Source organism: Chlamydotis macqueenii, chromosome 23 (genome assembly GCF_036417535.1).
Source record: "Chlamydotis macqueenii isolate bChlMac1 chromosome 23, bChlMac1.mat, whole genome shotgun sequence".
Lineage (NCBI taxonomy): Eukaryota > Metazoa > Chordata > Aves > Otidiformes > Otididae > Chlamydotis > Chlamydotis macqueenii.
The window spans coordinates 4,572,892-4,589,313 of NC_141578.1; the positions used below are offsets into that span (position 1 = coordinate 4,572,892).

Genomic DNA, 16,422 nt, shown 5'->3' on the forward strand with positions numbered 1-16,422 from the left:
TTTCATACCAGTCTCTCCACCAGCGTCCTGTTTCACAGCTTTAGCGTCCTTTCACTGGGTGTGTTTCTCATACACACACACGCTAAATAGAAGTAATGCCCTGCTTTAGACATATCCTTGTATTTTTCTTACACGTTAGCTTCCACCTAAGCGCGCTTAGCCTGGGATGAGGATTGGAGGCGCCAGGGTTTTGGTCCTTGCTTTGCCGGTGTGAGAAAGCTGCTCTGTGCCTCAGCCTCCCCCCACCTGTAAGATGATCCCTCTCCAGAGCAGGCTGTGAGCTTAACAGTGCCAAGTGCTTGTTGTTACCTACCTGTTCAGGTTGTATGTGTTTAATTCTTAGTATGCAATCCCAAACAGACATAGTTACAGCAGCTTTCCACGGAGCTGGTTCTCTAAGGCAAGACAAGGATGCTGGTGTATTGCCTCTGGAGTTTTGTTCTAATTTCAGCAGTGCATGAGATTGTGGGTGCTCACAACAGGACTCCGAGCGTAAATCTTGCAGACGCTCAGCCTATCGCTGGATCTCCCAGCAGCTGCTGTAGCAGACTCTGGAATTTGTTATTTCTTTGTACAGATGCTGAGGAGCAGTGTTGAACTTGGCCGCCTTCCTGGGTGTGTTTAAACAAGAGGGCCTCTGGTTAAAGGGAGGAACAAGTTTAAAGTGAACTTGTCAGCCTGAGATGCTGGCAGATGTGTTATAAACGTGGCCTTTAGTCAGCTGTCAGCCTGTACCTTTGGCTCAGGGGAGGGAGGTGACAGCGTGACACGGTCAGTGTCTGACTCAGGCTTCTGTGGTGGCAGAAGGCTCTGCGGTGGCAGGGACCAAGGTGAAATAGCAGCAGTAGGCAAACTCGCAGCTGTTTGTGCCACCCTCCTCTTCCAGGAGCTGCTGCATCCGTAACGTAGGGCTGACATCAGTGTCTCTTCACCATCCGTCAGGCTTTCTCCTAACAAAACATTTGCTCTGGGAAGGAACTTTTGCCCCAGGAAGCCCTGGGTTGACCGACCACCAGCTGCTCTGGCGTCTTGGCCAGCTTTGTACTGCATCTCATGCTGCTGCGGTGGCCGCATCAGCTGCCGCCCCGGCGGTGTTGCTCCGGTTTCTCCTCCCCTCCCCTCGTTTAGCACTGACTTTGTTCAAGATGCCCTTTGTGCCGTTCACAGAGAAGTAGCCCACGCTGGTGTGGGGAAAGGAGTGAGAATGGCAGCATGTGACTAACTGCGACACTGATCCTGCTTACGCTGACAATAGGGTCTTTCTTTCTCTTCTGCTTTCTGGACCACTGTACAGAATTAGAATTAGCATTAGCGCGGAGGAATGTGTGGAATAAGCCCTGGCTTCAGTAGTCCATAAGTTTTTTTTGGCAGGAAGTCTTCAACTGTGAATCCTGTGACTGCGGAGTGCAAGCTGCCTTGCTCCCGTGGTGGCAGCCCCTTCTGCACAGCAGGATTGTTTGATGGAGACGGCCATCCTGGAGAGGTGTTGCTGACACCACACAGCCTCTGTGATCTACTGCCCTCTAAACTGGCCCTTCTCGTTCCTTAAGGGCCACGGTGGTTGTAATGAAGTCAGAAGGTTTCAGGTCTACACCAGAATACGCCGGCCTTGAGCAGTCCTGCTGAAATTTTCGTCCATTGCATTTAGATCTTTAGCACCTAAGGGATCTGAAGATACTAAGCTGCATGTAAGGGAGGTGGAAACAACAGAAGCCCTTGGGAGGAGAAATTGCAGCCAGAGAGAGCAGCAGCTGCTGGCTGGCAAAAGGAGAGGACGGGAGCTTGGGCTGGTCGCTGGGGAGGGGAGTTAGGTTGCATGTTTGGACCTGCTGAGCAAAGCACAGGCTGGATTGCCAGGGGACAGCTGTAGGAGTAATTTATTTATGATCTTTTACTTTCCTGTGTCAAAAACATCAAAAATAATCTAGATAATTAAACCTTTCACTGCTCTGGCGCTTCCGGGGGGACTAAAATTGCTGCTTTGCAAAGATTGGCTTTGGTTTTCTTTGGGTTTGTCCTAGGGAAATTTTGCTGGTTTCCAGGTTCCCAGTGCTTTAGAAGGAATTTTCGGTTTGTCAGACTTGAATTTGATTTGAAACAACAAAACCCCAAAGTCCTTCAAATGTCAAAGTGTAAAGACTTTTTTTTTTTTTTCCTTCTCCCTGGAGCAACCAACATGCTTTGGGTTTAAAAATGTCAGAAGGGGTTTAACAGAACAGCAAGCAGATCCTTCTCCTTAAAATAGCTCTCTTAAATGCTCCTCTAGTCTCAGCAGCTTTGCTGGAGGTTGTTTTTAGAGTCTCTTCTTCTCTTGTAGGTTTACCAAGAATCTCTCTCCGGACAAAATCAACCTAAGCACTCTGAAAGGGCAGGGGCAGCTGACCAACCTGGAGCTGGATGAAGAGGTGCTGCAGAATGTGCTGGAGCTGCCCACCTGGCTTGCCATCACTCGGGTCTACTGTAACAAGGCGTCTATCAGGGTGAGCAGAGGAGGCTGTGCTCCTGCCCTTGGATGCAGATGAGCCGTTCCATTGGCAGCTCCTGTTTGTCACTTGGGAAGTTCTGATGAAGAATCCGTGATGCAATTAGGTCCACGCATGTCGAACCCTGTGCTTTGGGTGTGAGATTTGCTAACTAAATGCTCTGAGATGGCCTTTGGTGAAACCTGCTGTGGCTGGCCTTGCCAAGCGCTCTGCCCGGACAGGAGCCCGCAGCAGATGGTAGAGGATGCTGAGAGAGCACAGGGAAAGTGTGCTGTGATCCTTCCTCACCTTCAGGTGACTAGTTAAGCCAGCAGTGAGGTCCTTGTAGTAGCCACTGATTAATTTGCCCAGATGCTTTCTGGACGCGCTTACTCATTTAACGTCCAGAGCAAGCTATGGCAAAGAATCTCAGAGGTTAACTCCATTTACTTTGCCTTCGGTCAAGCCTGCATATACTAGTTTTAGTTGATAACCTCCTGGCACTGTTGCTGGAAGAAACAGTGAACAATCATTCCCTGTCCATCATCTCCATGTCGCTTAGGATTACAGACACCCCTGTTTGGGTGCTGTTCTGATGGCAGAGGAGGTTTCTGTGTCTTCCTTCACCCATACTGACTTTTTTTTTTAATACCAAAGAAGTAACACAGACCAACAGGAATAGGAAGCAGAGAGAGAAATGGAGTGCAGTTCCCTGAAAGCCTAATTATACTGCGAGGTATTGTAAAAATAAATTGAACTTAAGTCTTCATTGTTGAAAACGCAATTCATGAGGAACGTGTGAACAGTGCATGTGGAAAGCTGCACTCCCTGCACTCAGTCAGCCTCTCTGCCCACAGCTTTCCACTTTTGTGCGTAATCACGGAAACTGCACGCACTGGCACTTTTGCACACTGGACTCTCTTATAAATTCTTCCTCCTTGTGCTTTTTAGAGCAAAAAAAAATATTTTTTCAGTTGGTGTGAAATGCCAGATTGTTTAATCTTAGCTGGTGCTAACCATAGTTGCTTTACATGGATGCAAAAGTTTTTAGTATATCAGGGACTTGCTATAAAAGAAATATGGTTCTACTCTGCCAAGTGACAATAAAAATGAGCCTGTCTTGCTCATCTGATCCGCTCTGTTTTTAGAGTCAGATCTGCTTAATTTAGTAACAAACATTTGTTCTCCCTCCGAGAACTGCAGAATAAGCGGTGCTGTAAGAAAACAAAATGGATCTTTTTGGTTTGTGCACAGTCTTCCAAAGTTACCTGACTTTCAGTAACAGTGGCAATTAATTGTAAACTCTTTAAAGACAAGAACATTCTCCACAAAGGAATATGGAAAAATCAGAATTTGACCTGCACAATATCTATTACTCGTGATGATATGTGAGATTCAAAACCTGAGCTGGATTTATAGGTCTGGTGGCTGGAATGCCTTTTCGTTTGTCTGTGTGAGCCTGTTTGACCTGGATTCAGTAAGACGCAATGGATTGTCACTGTGGTCATTTCTTGGAGAAATGGGGCTCAAACTTTGGGCTCAAATGGTGTCCTGCAGTTTCTCAAACTTTCCAATGTGAAGATAACTCTTGTAACCTCTACTTTATTGTTCCAGATCCAGTGGACAAAGTTGAAAACACACCCAATCTGCCTGGTAATGTTTCCTTTCTTGTTCATTCGTTCTCTTCTTTCACTTGAGAAAAATTCTGCAAAGGGAAACTGTGAAGTGCGTACTCACATTTCCATTTGACCTAAATCCTCTAGGCCCTTAGCACACAGGGGAAGGAGAGTTCTGAGAAAAGTCCTGTTTGGCAGTGGGTGACCTCCCATGAGACCCATATTTCACTGCAGGATGGAGCTGAGCTCTCAGTGAAGTCCAGGGCAACCTTGTGCCTGCTTTTTTGTTGTTTGTTTTTCCCCCACTTCTGGGGATTGAGGTTACCCAACTCTCCTGGCACTTGCTGGTGTGAGAGCTGTAACGCGTGAGACTCTTAGAGAGGCATGAAACTCCAGAGCTGGGTTGTCCCTGCACTGGAGTCTCAGACCTAAGGCTGGTAGGCTGAGCTTGAGTCTTGGTCTTGTATTTATCACTGCCATGTTCTGTCTTTGCAGTACCTGGATAAAGTGGAGGTAGAGATGCGAACATGCGAAGAGCCTCGGCCACCCAACGGGCAGTCTCCGATTGCTCTTGCTGCAGGTCAAAGGTCAGATCTTGAGCCCCGTGGTTTCTTTCTGACGTGCTACTGGGGTATGGGTGGCCAGTTTTCTGGCTCGTTAACCATTGGCCTCTCTGCGCTGAGGTTTAAGTGGCTCTAATATTGCTAATAAACCTCGGAGTCTCTCTGTATGTAGCCTTACCACCAGTGGGGCTTTTGATCTAGCAGGTGATGACTTTGAGGGATCTTCTCTTTGCAGCGAATATGGCTTTGCCGAAAAGGTCGTGGAGGGGATGTTTATTGTTGTCAATTCCATCACCATCAAGATTCACTCCAAGGCCTTTCATGCTTCTTTTGAGCTATGGCAGCTTCAAGGCTACAGTGTCAACCCTAACTGGCAACAGAGTGACCTGCGACTCACGCGCATTACTGATCCGCAGAGAGGAGAGGTAAAGAGTCATCTTGTGTTTCCTGTCACAACACACAGAGAATAGCAGCGCTCGTGCTGCCCCAGTCCTCTGGGGTAATCATGCTGTTGTCTGAAGTCTCATACAGTGATGGTAGGGAGCTGCGGTGAGCTTGCCTGCTTTTTGCTGGAACAAGGTGGCTCAGAGCTGACTTGTGTTCAGAGCTTTTTTTTTGAGTTCCTCTAATCTGAGAGGATCAAACTGGAGAAGCTCTGAATGCCCTTTTGGTTGTCTGGTTGTCAGTGTGAGGGAGGGGTTGGATGTTACCTGGGACATGATTTTGGTTTTGTACTGGGATCACAGAAGAAGAGTGTGTTGAATGATTGCCTTGTTTCATTCCGCATCTTCTAAGCGTTTATTTTAATCCTTGCAGTTGTTGAAAATGTCAGCATTTTTCTATTTTTCTCCTGGGTAGGTTTTGACGTTCAAAGAGCTCACCTGGCAGACGCTTCGGATAGAAGCAGATGCCACTGACAATGGCGATCAGGATCCTGTTACTACTCCTCTGAGACTCATTACCAACCAGGGGAGGATCCAGATTTCTCTCAAGAGAAGGGTGAGTGTTTCCTCCATATTTGCAGAATACGGTCTCGCTGCCTGGTGCACTGATGATGCATATTTCCTCCCACGTTTCTCAGCAACCGTTCTTTTCTATCACAAATGTTGAGCCCAAGCTGCTATATCGCTCTGTGTTTTCTGTGGAGACAGCTGTGTTCTTACCAAGTGTCAGAGTAGTTTATTTCCTAGGGGAGTATTAACATGTACGGAACAAGTCTTTAAATCTGTTTGAACATCCCAAGGAGGGCTGTTGTCTCTTTACTGGGAGATTAAAGCCTGGTAGCCTTATTTTTAGTTGCCATCAGAAATGTGGTGATTAAAAAAAAAAAAAATTTAAACCTTTTTTTTTTTTTTCTTTTAAACCAGTGAGTAATTCGCCTCCTAAAAAGGATGTAGCTTTGGCTACTTTCCTTCTCAGAGGAGGTACTGCAGACATCCACCAGATAAGTTAACTTCTCTCTCAGATGAGTTTCAGAGCAGTGTCTCTTGTTTCTGCTGCAGCTTCTGTGTATTATGAAGAGTGTATGTATATGATTGCAATTCTTGGAGTCCCTGACTTCTCCTTGGTGTTTCAGACCAAAGATTGCAATGTGATGGCGTCTAAGCTGATGTTTCTCCTTGATGACCTGCTCTGGGTGCTGACAGACTCTCAGCTGAAAGCAATGATGAAATATGCAGAGTCTTTGAGTGAAGCTATGGAGAAGTCTGCCCAGCAAAGGAAAAGCTTGGTGCCAGAGTCTGTACAGGTGAGTGAGCCATAATTTGGGTGTTGGTCTGCCAGGAAAAAAGAAAAGACAACGTGAAAGAGTTTCTGTTTGTGCGGGATCTGGCCCTTGCTCACAGAGCATCTCCCTGGTGGGAACTGGTAGGCTTGTGGATGGATTGTGGTGGCTGTTGGGTGCTGAAGTGACCAGAGAGGTTGGATTTGTTGCCGATAAGTGTTAGAGAATGTTAGTATGTAGTCAGTCAGATTCTGTCTGACGGCAGGGAAGAAGTGGTGTTGAGTTGCATGGCTTTGCGGATTTGGCTGGCGCATGGAAAGTTGCAGAGGGTCCCACAAGGATTTCATTTGGTAAGAGGCAGTAAATACATTCTAGAAATGATCTTTTCTGCCTCTGAATGACAATCTGCATAGGCCTGCAGGAAGGGACTGATGTAATAAATTACGACATAGAACCATAGTGAGCTGTGATGCCCAAGGGAAAATGTTGGCATCTAATTTCACTGTTGTTGTTTGGGTTTCTTTTTTTCTTCCTGATACTCTGGAGAGAGCTCTTGATTTTTGCAATTGTTCTTTGGTTCACATCTAGCTTAGTGGCATATGAGGACCTTAGAATAGCTGCATCTGCCATTAACCTTGAACTTCCCTTTGTTTTCTAGACGCAGTGCTGAGTAATTGTTTGATGGATGTAGCAGAACAAGTACATAGGGCAGAGGACAAAAGATGTTTTCTGAAAGAAGGATGAGGGAAGAGGAGTATTGTTGCTGGTGGTGGAAGCTCCGGGGAGGAGGGCTATGCACATAGTGCGGTGAGATTACGCAGGGGTGGGGATCAGGAGTACTTAGCCCTTGTTGTCCAGGAGTCTTAAAATGTATTTCAAGATAAGTGAGTGGCAGCTTGATGTGGAGGAGGCAGAACCACAGACAAAGATTTTTGCTCATAAGATCATAGGAACAGATCCGGATTTCTGGACTCCCAATTCAATTTCTATAAACTGATGCCTTGCAGTCTGGAAGATTGCATGAGTTTTTAATTGCATTATAACTCTTTTTTTTTTTTTTTTCTGTCTATTAGTTCTTACCAAGCTTGTGTCTCTCTAATAGATCACGCCGCCTGCTCCAAGTACGCAGCAGTCCTGGTCTCAGCCGTTTGGAGTCAGTCCAAACGCAACTAGCATTGGTCAATACTTTGATAAGCACGACATGAAAGAGTCATCGTACCACCTCCTCATCTCACGCTTGGATCTGCACATCTGCGATGACAGCCACACGCGAGAGTCAGGTAACCGAGAGCAGCATCAGGAGGACACTGCAGGAGGAAAACACTGATCCAGTCACCAGTTTTCTGTCTTGAAGGAGGATTTTCCTCTCAAAAGCAAGCATCTTTCATGTTACTGTTTCCCAGTGAGGCAGTAGGCGGTTGTTCAGGTTGATGGAGAGATCAGTTCTGTGTGTCTGAAGTAGCTACTGGAAAATCTTTTTTGGCTCTGTGGGACAAACGTGGGAGGTCCATCAGTGGACGTGGTTGTCAGTGACCTAGTGGAAACACAAGTGCTCGTTATTGCAGTGGAAAATGTAATTGATAGAGGCCTGGGAAGCAACCAGATCTTGCATTTTGGTATTTGAGATTCTAGGTCTGGTTCTCACAATATGAACTGTTGGCCTGTTACATTCACTTGTCCTTTTCCTTGCCTAGGACAAGATTTTGATCGAGCTTTCTAAAAGATGATGTGCTGGCCACAACGACAATCAAATCAATGTTGTTCTGAATTCTCCTGGATCAGACTTGGATTGCAGAGCTGATCATGGTTTTCTGTATTCTGTTTTCCACAGGCACTTTGAAGCATGGGATGCTGGGAGGTGCCATGCAGCTGACCTTCAGGAGGATGGCTTTTGATTATTATCCTTTCCACAGGGCAGGTAGGGGAGCATGTGGCCTCCCAATTGGAGGAGGGGGATAAAAAAAAAAAGAATTTGAAGAACAGTGATGCTATATGGCTTCCGGCAGGACTGGCAGAAAGGCTACACAAAAGACTTGGAACTTAAATCCACATGGGCAGGGTTAATTTAGTTTACCTGTCGGTGGATGACTGACAAGATGGTGACAAAGTGGAGTACCAGGAGAGGAATAAGTTTCTGTCTGTTGTAAAGACATAAATTGAAACTTTGGATTCCTTTTCGGTTGCTTAAGCTCTGGGTCTGGTTCTTACACGTGCCTAATCAATTTGGAAGGGTTATAGGATGTATCCCAGGAGAAAATCTGTTTGTGCATAACTGAAGGATCAAGGAAAAGTGACCTTGGCATTCTTCCTAATGTTTGAATTTGGAAGATTTGCTGGTCGGCCCAGCTCTGTTATGTGAAAGCCTGCACTTGTTTCACAGGCACTTAATAGGCTGCATATTGCGTATTCCAGATCTGATATCAATAAAGAGGAACGCTGTACAGATTTGGATACGTTTGAGGGGCACAGGAGGACTGTGTGTATCCAGGAACCCTGTTTTTAAAGCCAGGATGTTTGCTTTCACGTAGGAGATGCCTGCAGGCATTGGGTGAGGTACAGTGAAGCAATGGAAACACGGGGACAGTGGGCAAAGAAGTTGATCAGTGAATTTCAAAGCAAGATTGAGAAGCTTTATGAAGAAATGGACCCTGCATTTGCCAGGACTCCACTTTCCCCCTTCAAAAGGAAACCAGGTAATGGTATTGGATAAAACTCTTGGTAAAGCAGGAGATGGTAACAATTTTGCTCCATTCAGCAATGTCTTTGGTTACCTCTTTGCAATTCAGCAGGCTGATTTGTTGGTGCAGAAATCCATAGCACACTAAAAGTCATAAATATAATGGCAAAAGAAAGCGGCTATTATACTGGAATAACACTGCAGCAAGAATGAACAGACTGCAGTGGTTGCTTTCCTACCTTATTTATTGAGTTGCTCTGTAAGTGAGTATATAAGGGGTAAATTAAATAGTTAAAGCCTGGCTGAGCAGTGTGTTCTCTCACTACAGAGCAAACTCATCTTTCACAACGTTCTTCCTTCAAAAGTTCTACGGTGGTTTGGGTGTTTTGGTTTGTTTTGTTTTTTTTTTTCCCCCCCCGCTATGTAGCTCTACCCATCTGTTTGTAACTTGGAAGCTGTTAATTCTGCTCCATAAGCACGTATGTGTTGGTATCAATGGTGAAGTTCGCTGCAAAGGAGATGAGTAAAGCCCTGCTGGTTTTGCTTTTCCATCCCCACAGATACTTCGAGTCCTCATAAAAGTCCCTTAGAGAAAGGCCGTGTACCTCCCACGAGCTTGCCACGACTCCGGCACCCTCCCTGGAACCGGCTTCGATCCAGCTGTGTGGTGGTTCGAGTGGATGACTTGGATGTTCACCAGGTAGGGATTTGAGCAGTGTCTGGAGATGTTCATGTCATTTTAAAAAAAGAAATTTAACCTTGTATGATTCAAAGAAATCACGCGTATCCCCCGTTGTCCAAGACAATCAAAACTCTGCCCAGAGAACCCAAATGCCGTTACTATGTTGCGTGTAAAACTTTTAAACCAAGTATGAGCTGCTGGTAATTTTCATGTTCAGAGCAAACTGCGTGCATAACCACAGAGTTTCTGCACTCTGTGTCTGTTCACACCTAAACTTGCATCAAGCGCTAGGCAGGCCCAGGGTAAGGATTTCATGCATTTGAGAAATTAGTGAGGATATGGATTTTTTTGACAGAGGAGGAATAAGTCTTCCCATCTGCTTTCTGACCCAGGACAGAAAGCAGCACTAGACTGGATGGGGCCCTACATCCATACACCCTGTAATCACTGCAAGAGCGTAATTGGTACCAGATACTATAACGGACTTACCAACGTGCTCTTAATCTTGAAGAAAGCTGTAATAGATTTCAGTTCTGTTTATTCATGTCACCTAATTCTGATTATCATGACTCTTACTAGCAGTGACAGGAGACATAAAGAACTAAATTGCTGCAAAGAAAATGAGTTGGCAGTATTAGCACGTAGAAAAAAAAGTTTATTTTTACTTGAAAGTGGAGTGTTTGATGTGTAAATGAGACGGATTGAATACAAGAGACTGCAGGGTTACTGGGACGCTTTGTTTTCCCAGATCTGAATTCTGCACAGCTGCTTACCCTTGTGTTTTCAGGTTTCTACAGCTGGGCAGCAAAGTAAGAAACCCTCCACCTTGCTTTCATGTAGTAGAAAATTCTTCAAACTTCCTGATCAGGTCTCTGCAATCCATATTGAATTCACAGAGTATTACTTCCCAGACAACCAGGACTTTCCAGGTAATACACCAAGGTTAGCACCTTCTTTCCTAAGTTTCTTAAAGACTCAGTCAACTCTTAATTCTTTAGGTGTGTTAACCCTGTTACAACATTCTCTGGGTGTCCATGTTTGTTCAGTTTCCTGATGTTTGCCTTCCTTTTTTTTTTTTTTTTTTTTTTGCCTATGGGAAAATGGGATAGAGTTTGTCTGGTGCAAAATGTGGAGGCAAAGTTGTGCTTGCAAAATAACGTATCCAGGAGCATACTGAAGGAGCTGCTGTCTGCCCAGCTCTTGGGGATCTGCCTTATTGATTAGCACTGGAGTAGGACTGTAGGGTGCTTCGGGTGCTTCGCTTGATGCGACATCTGGAACATCGTGTTTCTCTAGTGCACCACAGCTTCTCCCTTTCATCAAGAGATCTGTCTTCCAGTGTGTGTTGAAGCCCTCTGCATTGGTGTTGTCGGTGCAAGGTTGTCTGAGCTGCAGACCACCCGAAGTGCCTTTTGTGCTGTTACTAATCTGTCTCGATTCTGTTGTATTCCAGTACCATGCCCAAACCTGTACGTACAGCTGAATGGCCTGATGCTTACCCTGGATACAGCAAGTGTGCTCTGGATAAACCTCTTCTGTCTGGATCTTTATCGCAGCTTGGAGCAGTTCAAAGCCATCTACAAGCTGGAGGACTCAGGCAAGCATGATGAGCATGTTGATGTTCGACTAGATGGCTTTCGGCTGAAGGTACCATTCATTTCCTTCCTTTCCCAGTGTTTTCTCCCTCCCTGTTGTGGAAGAAACATGACACCAGGACATAGCTGAAGTCCAGAAAGTCTGCCTTTCTTCTCTTTACCACCTGTGTTAGTTTTGTTTTTATCTACGGGCAGTAAAACAGGTGCTTGAGTTCTAGTCCAGGATAGGCGGGCAAGTCAGTACTTATGAAAACAGTTTCAAGGAGAAATTAATGTTTCGAGTAGTCGGAAGTTGTTTTCTGGCCTTTGGAAACCACATTGACTCTCATATCCTTCCCAGTGGGCCTGCATCTGCTGCATTGATGTCCTACCGTGTTTGTCATTGACTAACCTCGTTAGCAGTTTTGTGAGGAGGCTTAGAGGCCTGAAAGCATAGTAAGTCCTTGCAGAGGAAGATCAAAGTGTGTGGTTGTAAGCTGAGCTGCTACATAAGCCATGGATGGTAAAAGAACCTGAAATAAAACTCAGTTTAAATTTCCTCATTTTTAGTTCCTCTTCCTTTATCTGTAAATTTTATTTATTTTTTCAGAAGGGGATAAGTTGAGAGTCTAGTCCAGCTCTTGGGATTTTAGTAGAGACCAAGACTTCTCAATTGTTTCTATATTCCACAGCTGGCCTTCTGTGTAAATGGCTAGGACAAGCCTCTGTTAATTTCCCTTCTCACCGCTTTATTTGTTACATTTGTCTTCTCCATGTAGCTTAACATCCCTGTGGAGAAGAAAGTCGCTGACCATCCAGATCGTCCGCAGACACTCTGCATTTGCACATCAGAGATGACTGCCACCAACACTCGCCATGCTCCCTTATGCAGCTGCCAAGACCTCCAAAGCCTCTTCCGTAAATTTGCCGGTTCAGAATTCTTCCACTCCAGCTACACTAAGTTCCCAAGGTCTCAGGACAATTTCAGCCTCCTCCACACCCTTTTCTTGCGCCACGCATATGAGGTGGATGATAGGCCTCAGAAGTGTAGAGGCTTTTCCCAGCTCCTACACAAAACTTCTGCCTCTGAAGATTTGTGGTCTATGAATTTCATTGAGCTTTCCCTGGACTTTGAGGGGGCTGAAAGCTCAAAGGGCAGAGCCCTTAGCTTTGTTGACCCTTTTCCCCTTTCCATTTGGGCCTGCCTTCCCAGGAGATGGGGGCAAGCTCAGCTATCTAGACGACAGGAATTGGCTGCCTCTGAGTCAAAAATCAAGCCTTCTGCCAGCTTTAGCAATCACTCCAAGAATGAGAACCTTCCCAGAGAACATGGGGTTTGTCAAAGATCAAAGACTGACCAGGATCTGAAGAACATGTACAAGGTCCCAGAGACAATGGATGTCTTGGGCGAATCTGACTGTGAAATCGATGATGGCATAGATGATAAAGAGCTGGAAGCCTCTGCTGATATCCATGTGCTTGTATCCTCGTCAGTTCATGTTAAAATTCGGCTCAACCACTACCAATACTTGGTGCTGCTCAGGATGAAAGAAGTTCTGCAAACGCTGCAAGAGCAGTTGGCCCAAGACACCCAGGAAGTGACTGGGTCTCCTTTAGATCCCATGTCTGCTTGTGTGGGAGTTATGTTCCATAGTGCCGAAGTGGCCCTGCTCATGAACCCCGCACCAGGGTCTGTCTTGGAACCCAGATCCCTTGACTCGGACACAACGAGCCTGATCGAGTCGGAGCTCTCTCCTTCGGACAGCAAGGAGGGGCTGACAGCTGAAGAGAAGGAGCTGAAATCAGAGACCAGTTCAGAGAAGGGAGTGTGCCGTACCTCAGAGGTCCCAGAGGACAGTGGGATTGAAAATGCAAGTACCAGTGTAACCAGTGTACCACTGGAGAGACTCCCAAGATCTGCAAGTGATGGAGCTCTGAGTACAGCTCCGCTTAGTAAGAGCATCGAGGAGAAAGGTTTGATAGAGGAAGCACATGAAGCTGTGGAAGCCCTGGCTGCAGAAAGACCAGCAGAGACCAGCAGCCATCCTCAGAGCCCTCCTGCCCTCCCTTCTAGCCCAACCTCAGACACGCAGCCCTTGGCGAGGGGAAATGTCACCCTCAATGGCCAGGCAGAACTCATCCCTTTGAAGAACATAGAGGTGGAGTTGTCTAGTGCACTGCATATCACAAAGGACGCCACGAAGGAAGCTCTGCACGTGACTATGGACCTCACTAAAGAAGCCATGTCAATAACAAAAGATGCTCTGAGCCTGAGCCGGGAGAAGATGACCTCCACCATGCAGAAAATGCTCTCTCTCCCGCCAGCCAAGTGAGTGGGCTGTCCTGTGCTTCACGATAGCAGCAGAGAAGAGGGGAAATGTAGGCTGACTGCTCCCTTTCTTTCCATATCATTTGGATTAGAAATGGATTAGATCTTAATCTCGTGGAGTTGGTCTAAGTACACTGAAGTCTGACTTGCAGTTGTTCAGAGTCCAGCCCAATATCTGTGTAATCTGGAGGCTAAGCTGTTTGCCTTCATTGCTTTTTTTTTTTTTTTTTTTTGGTAGGGATTCTGTGCCCAAAGCAGAAGAGGGAGCAGTGACTCCAGGCGGGGGTGGCAGCAGCCGAATGCGTTTCTTCTCCATGAAGAGGACAGCATCCCAGCATTCCTTCGACACCACATCTGTGGATGGGAGCGGCCCTGAGGATGGGCTCTCTGTGGACAGCGATGGCAGTGACGGCTTTGTGATGCTCACAGACTCTGGTAACGAGCGCTTGGCTTTATCCTCTCCCCGACTCTTATTTTCTGCCGTGGGCAACTCAGTCATGCTGTGTTCACGTGGAATTCACGTGTGCCCCTTCTTTTTGAAGGTCATGAGTCGTTCGCCCACAGTGGCTCTTTCTGCTTTCATAGGGGCCTTTGAGATGAGGAGTATAAATGAGTGGGGAGGGTGACCCTGCACGTTAACGATGGTGTTCGAAGGAGGAGCTGGAGAGGGTTCCCTAGAAGATGGTATGGGCTGATAGGCCATAAAGTTCAGGCAGATACTGAGATCAGGACTTCTTAAAACCATAAAAAGAAACAGAATCAAGTTGTTATTGTTGTTATTACTGTTATTTCAGAACCCAGCCTGGACCCTCTTCCCTCAGGACATCCTCCGCAGGCCCACAACGACACGGGCAGTAGAACAAGCCTGATGGCAGAGGACGAGGGTGGACTGTCTCCTGAGATAAACAGCTCGACTTCGCAGAGTGAAGACCCCAGCCTTCAGCTGGTCGGCGTTCCGTTCCTTTTCACTGTAGTTTTGTCTCGAAGCGAATCTGGAAGGGAACTGTGCAGTGGGGTTTGTTTTAATAAGCGAGCTTGTCGCTTGCCGTTTCAGGTGTCTGTCCTTGTGCTGAAGTTGAATGAGGTGAACTGTGGAATAGAGGCGCGAGGTGACGATTTGTCCGTTGCTTTACAAGTAACCAACGTGGTTCCGGAGCAGCTGAACAACGTTGGAATGTGGCAATATCTGCGTGGCTATCTGGGTAAGACCTCAGCTCTCTGAGTCTGCTGCTTTTATAGCTGTGCTTTTATAACTGGATTTTACAGCAGCCACCCTCGTGGAATATTCCGTTTTAACTGGTACCACGGTGTTAAGGTTTAATGTATTTAGGATTGAATGTGACTTGCGTGAGGGAACGTCAATGCTGAGAATCTTTCCGTCAGTGGTTCTCATCTGGTGTTTGAAAGATGTATCCGAAGTGCCTACTCAGTCAAGCTCTCCCAAGGTCCCTAGTAATCATCGACTGGGATTTTTTTCAGGTGCTGCTAGGATGCATGAAATTAATTAAAAGAGTGAATAAAGCTATCTGTGGAAACTCCGACGTTATTCCTGGCCTGATGGTAGTGCTTCTAGGGTACTTCCGCAGGGCTAAAAAAAAAAAAAAGACCAAAACAAAAGATAACCAGCAAACCAAACTCCAAAGAAATTAAACCGAAGGCAACTACAACCCAAAACTTCCAGTGAGAGCGTGAGCAGCTCTTGGGCTGTCTGTCCTTCCCTCGCCAGCACGGCCTGTGGCCACGAGGGGGCAAAGCGGGACACGAGATCAGGCAGTGCCGAGGGCACTGGGTCGGTTTGCTCAAGGCGTGTATATGCGAAACAAAGGCTAATTTTAAAACGTGCTGAGATGATAAGAGAGAGGGATGCGTCTAGGGCCTTAAATCGTCCAGTTCTGTGTCCGTTCCTGTGAGGTGGACCTGTAGTCGTTTGAAATTTGGATTCATTTCATGTGAACGATGGTTTCAAACTGCTGTCTCACTGCGAACTTGACTCCATTCTGCATCTGAACAGTAAAGGGCTTTTCAAGATGCCTGTTTGGAGTTTATATATTATTACTCATGCCACCTTCTGCAATGAGATCTTTCTGCCATAGCTCTAGGAGATCCAGGCATAGAGAAGCCGTCAGTCCCTGATGCTACTAAGACCCGGCCAGAAGTGTGCTTACGCCTTGAAGTAGGACCTAGTGCTGCTGTGCATTCCCCGCTCGCCGTTCAGAACGGCTTCCTTCATATGCTGGTCCACACTTACACAGCAGAGCTCTTCATGTCCTTCCTTACCAACCTTGGCCCCTTCCTTGAGGATGAAATAATCCCAGAGGTGATCCCCATGGAGATAGAAGTTGTGGATGCCAAAATCACACTGAAGGTGAGTGTATGGGGATTGTAGCCTGGGCAGAGCTCACTTGAAAGATTCTGCTTGGAAAAGGTTGCTGTGGGCCTCTGCAGAGGTCCTATTTTCCTGATAGTATTTTATTTTGCTTCTAAAAACTGCCTTAGGGGTGAATGAGTAACACAATGGAATGTTAAGTGATCAGATTGTGGAGAAACAGGAGCCTGACATTCAGATTCTCTCCCCAGCGATGTTGATGACCTGTTTTGCGGACTCAAGGGAGAGAATTAAATACCTCTTCCTCCAAGTGCTTGTGTGAGATGGGAAATTTTTGACCTTTTCTGTAAACATTGAGAGAATTACAGATGAAAAATATTAATGTAAGAGCTGGTTGATACTTAGGAGGGAGGCACTGACGGAAGTTCTTGATTAAAGCTTTTTGAAAGCAATGTTTTGGCTCCGCTGAC

The 16,422-nt window shown here is 46.2% G+C and overlaps 1 protein-coding gene across 5 annotated transcripts in view; it reads left to right on the top strand.

Moving 5' to 3' along the window:
• BLTP3A (bridge-like lipid transfer protein family member 3A) overlaps positions 1-16,422 on the top strand; it is a 34,921-nt gene that overhangs the window by 11,798 nt on the left and 6,701 nt on the right. For 3 of the 5 annotated variants that reach the window (XR_015261020.1, XR_015261021.1, XM_086765945.1), the window contains exons 2-18: positions 2,318-2,480; positions 4,077-4,115; positions 4,574-4,665; positions 4,877-5,066; positions 5,500-5,640; positions 6,218-6,388; positions 7,467-7,644; positions 8,196-8,282; positions 8,893-9,057; positions 9,602-9,741; positions 10,511-10,652; positions 11,177-11,370; positions 12,077-13,626; positions 13,865-14,061; positions 14,421-14,572; positions 14,681-14,828; positions 15,720-15,991. Coding sequence is in view for 3 of the 5 variants with exons in the window: in XM_086765945.1 (XP_086622071.1) it covers positions 2,318-2,480; positions 4,077-4,115; positions 4,574-4,665; positions 4,877-5,066; positions 5,500-5,640; positions 6,218-6,388; positions 7,467-7,644; positions 8,196-8,282; positions 8,893-9,057; positions 9,602-9,741; positions 10,511-10,652; positions 11,177-11,370; positions 12,077-13,626; positions 13,865-14,061; positions 14,421-14,572; positions 14,681-14,828; positions 15,720-15,991 (4,021 nt within the window). In the remaining 2 variants the exon portion in view is untranslated. The other 2 variants (XM_086765946.1, XM_086765947.1) reach the window with 2 other exon arrangements.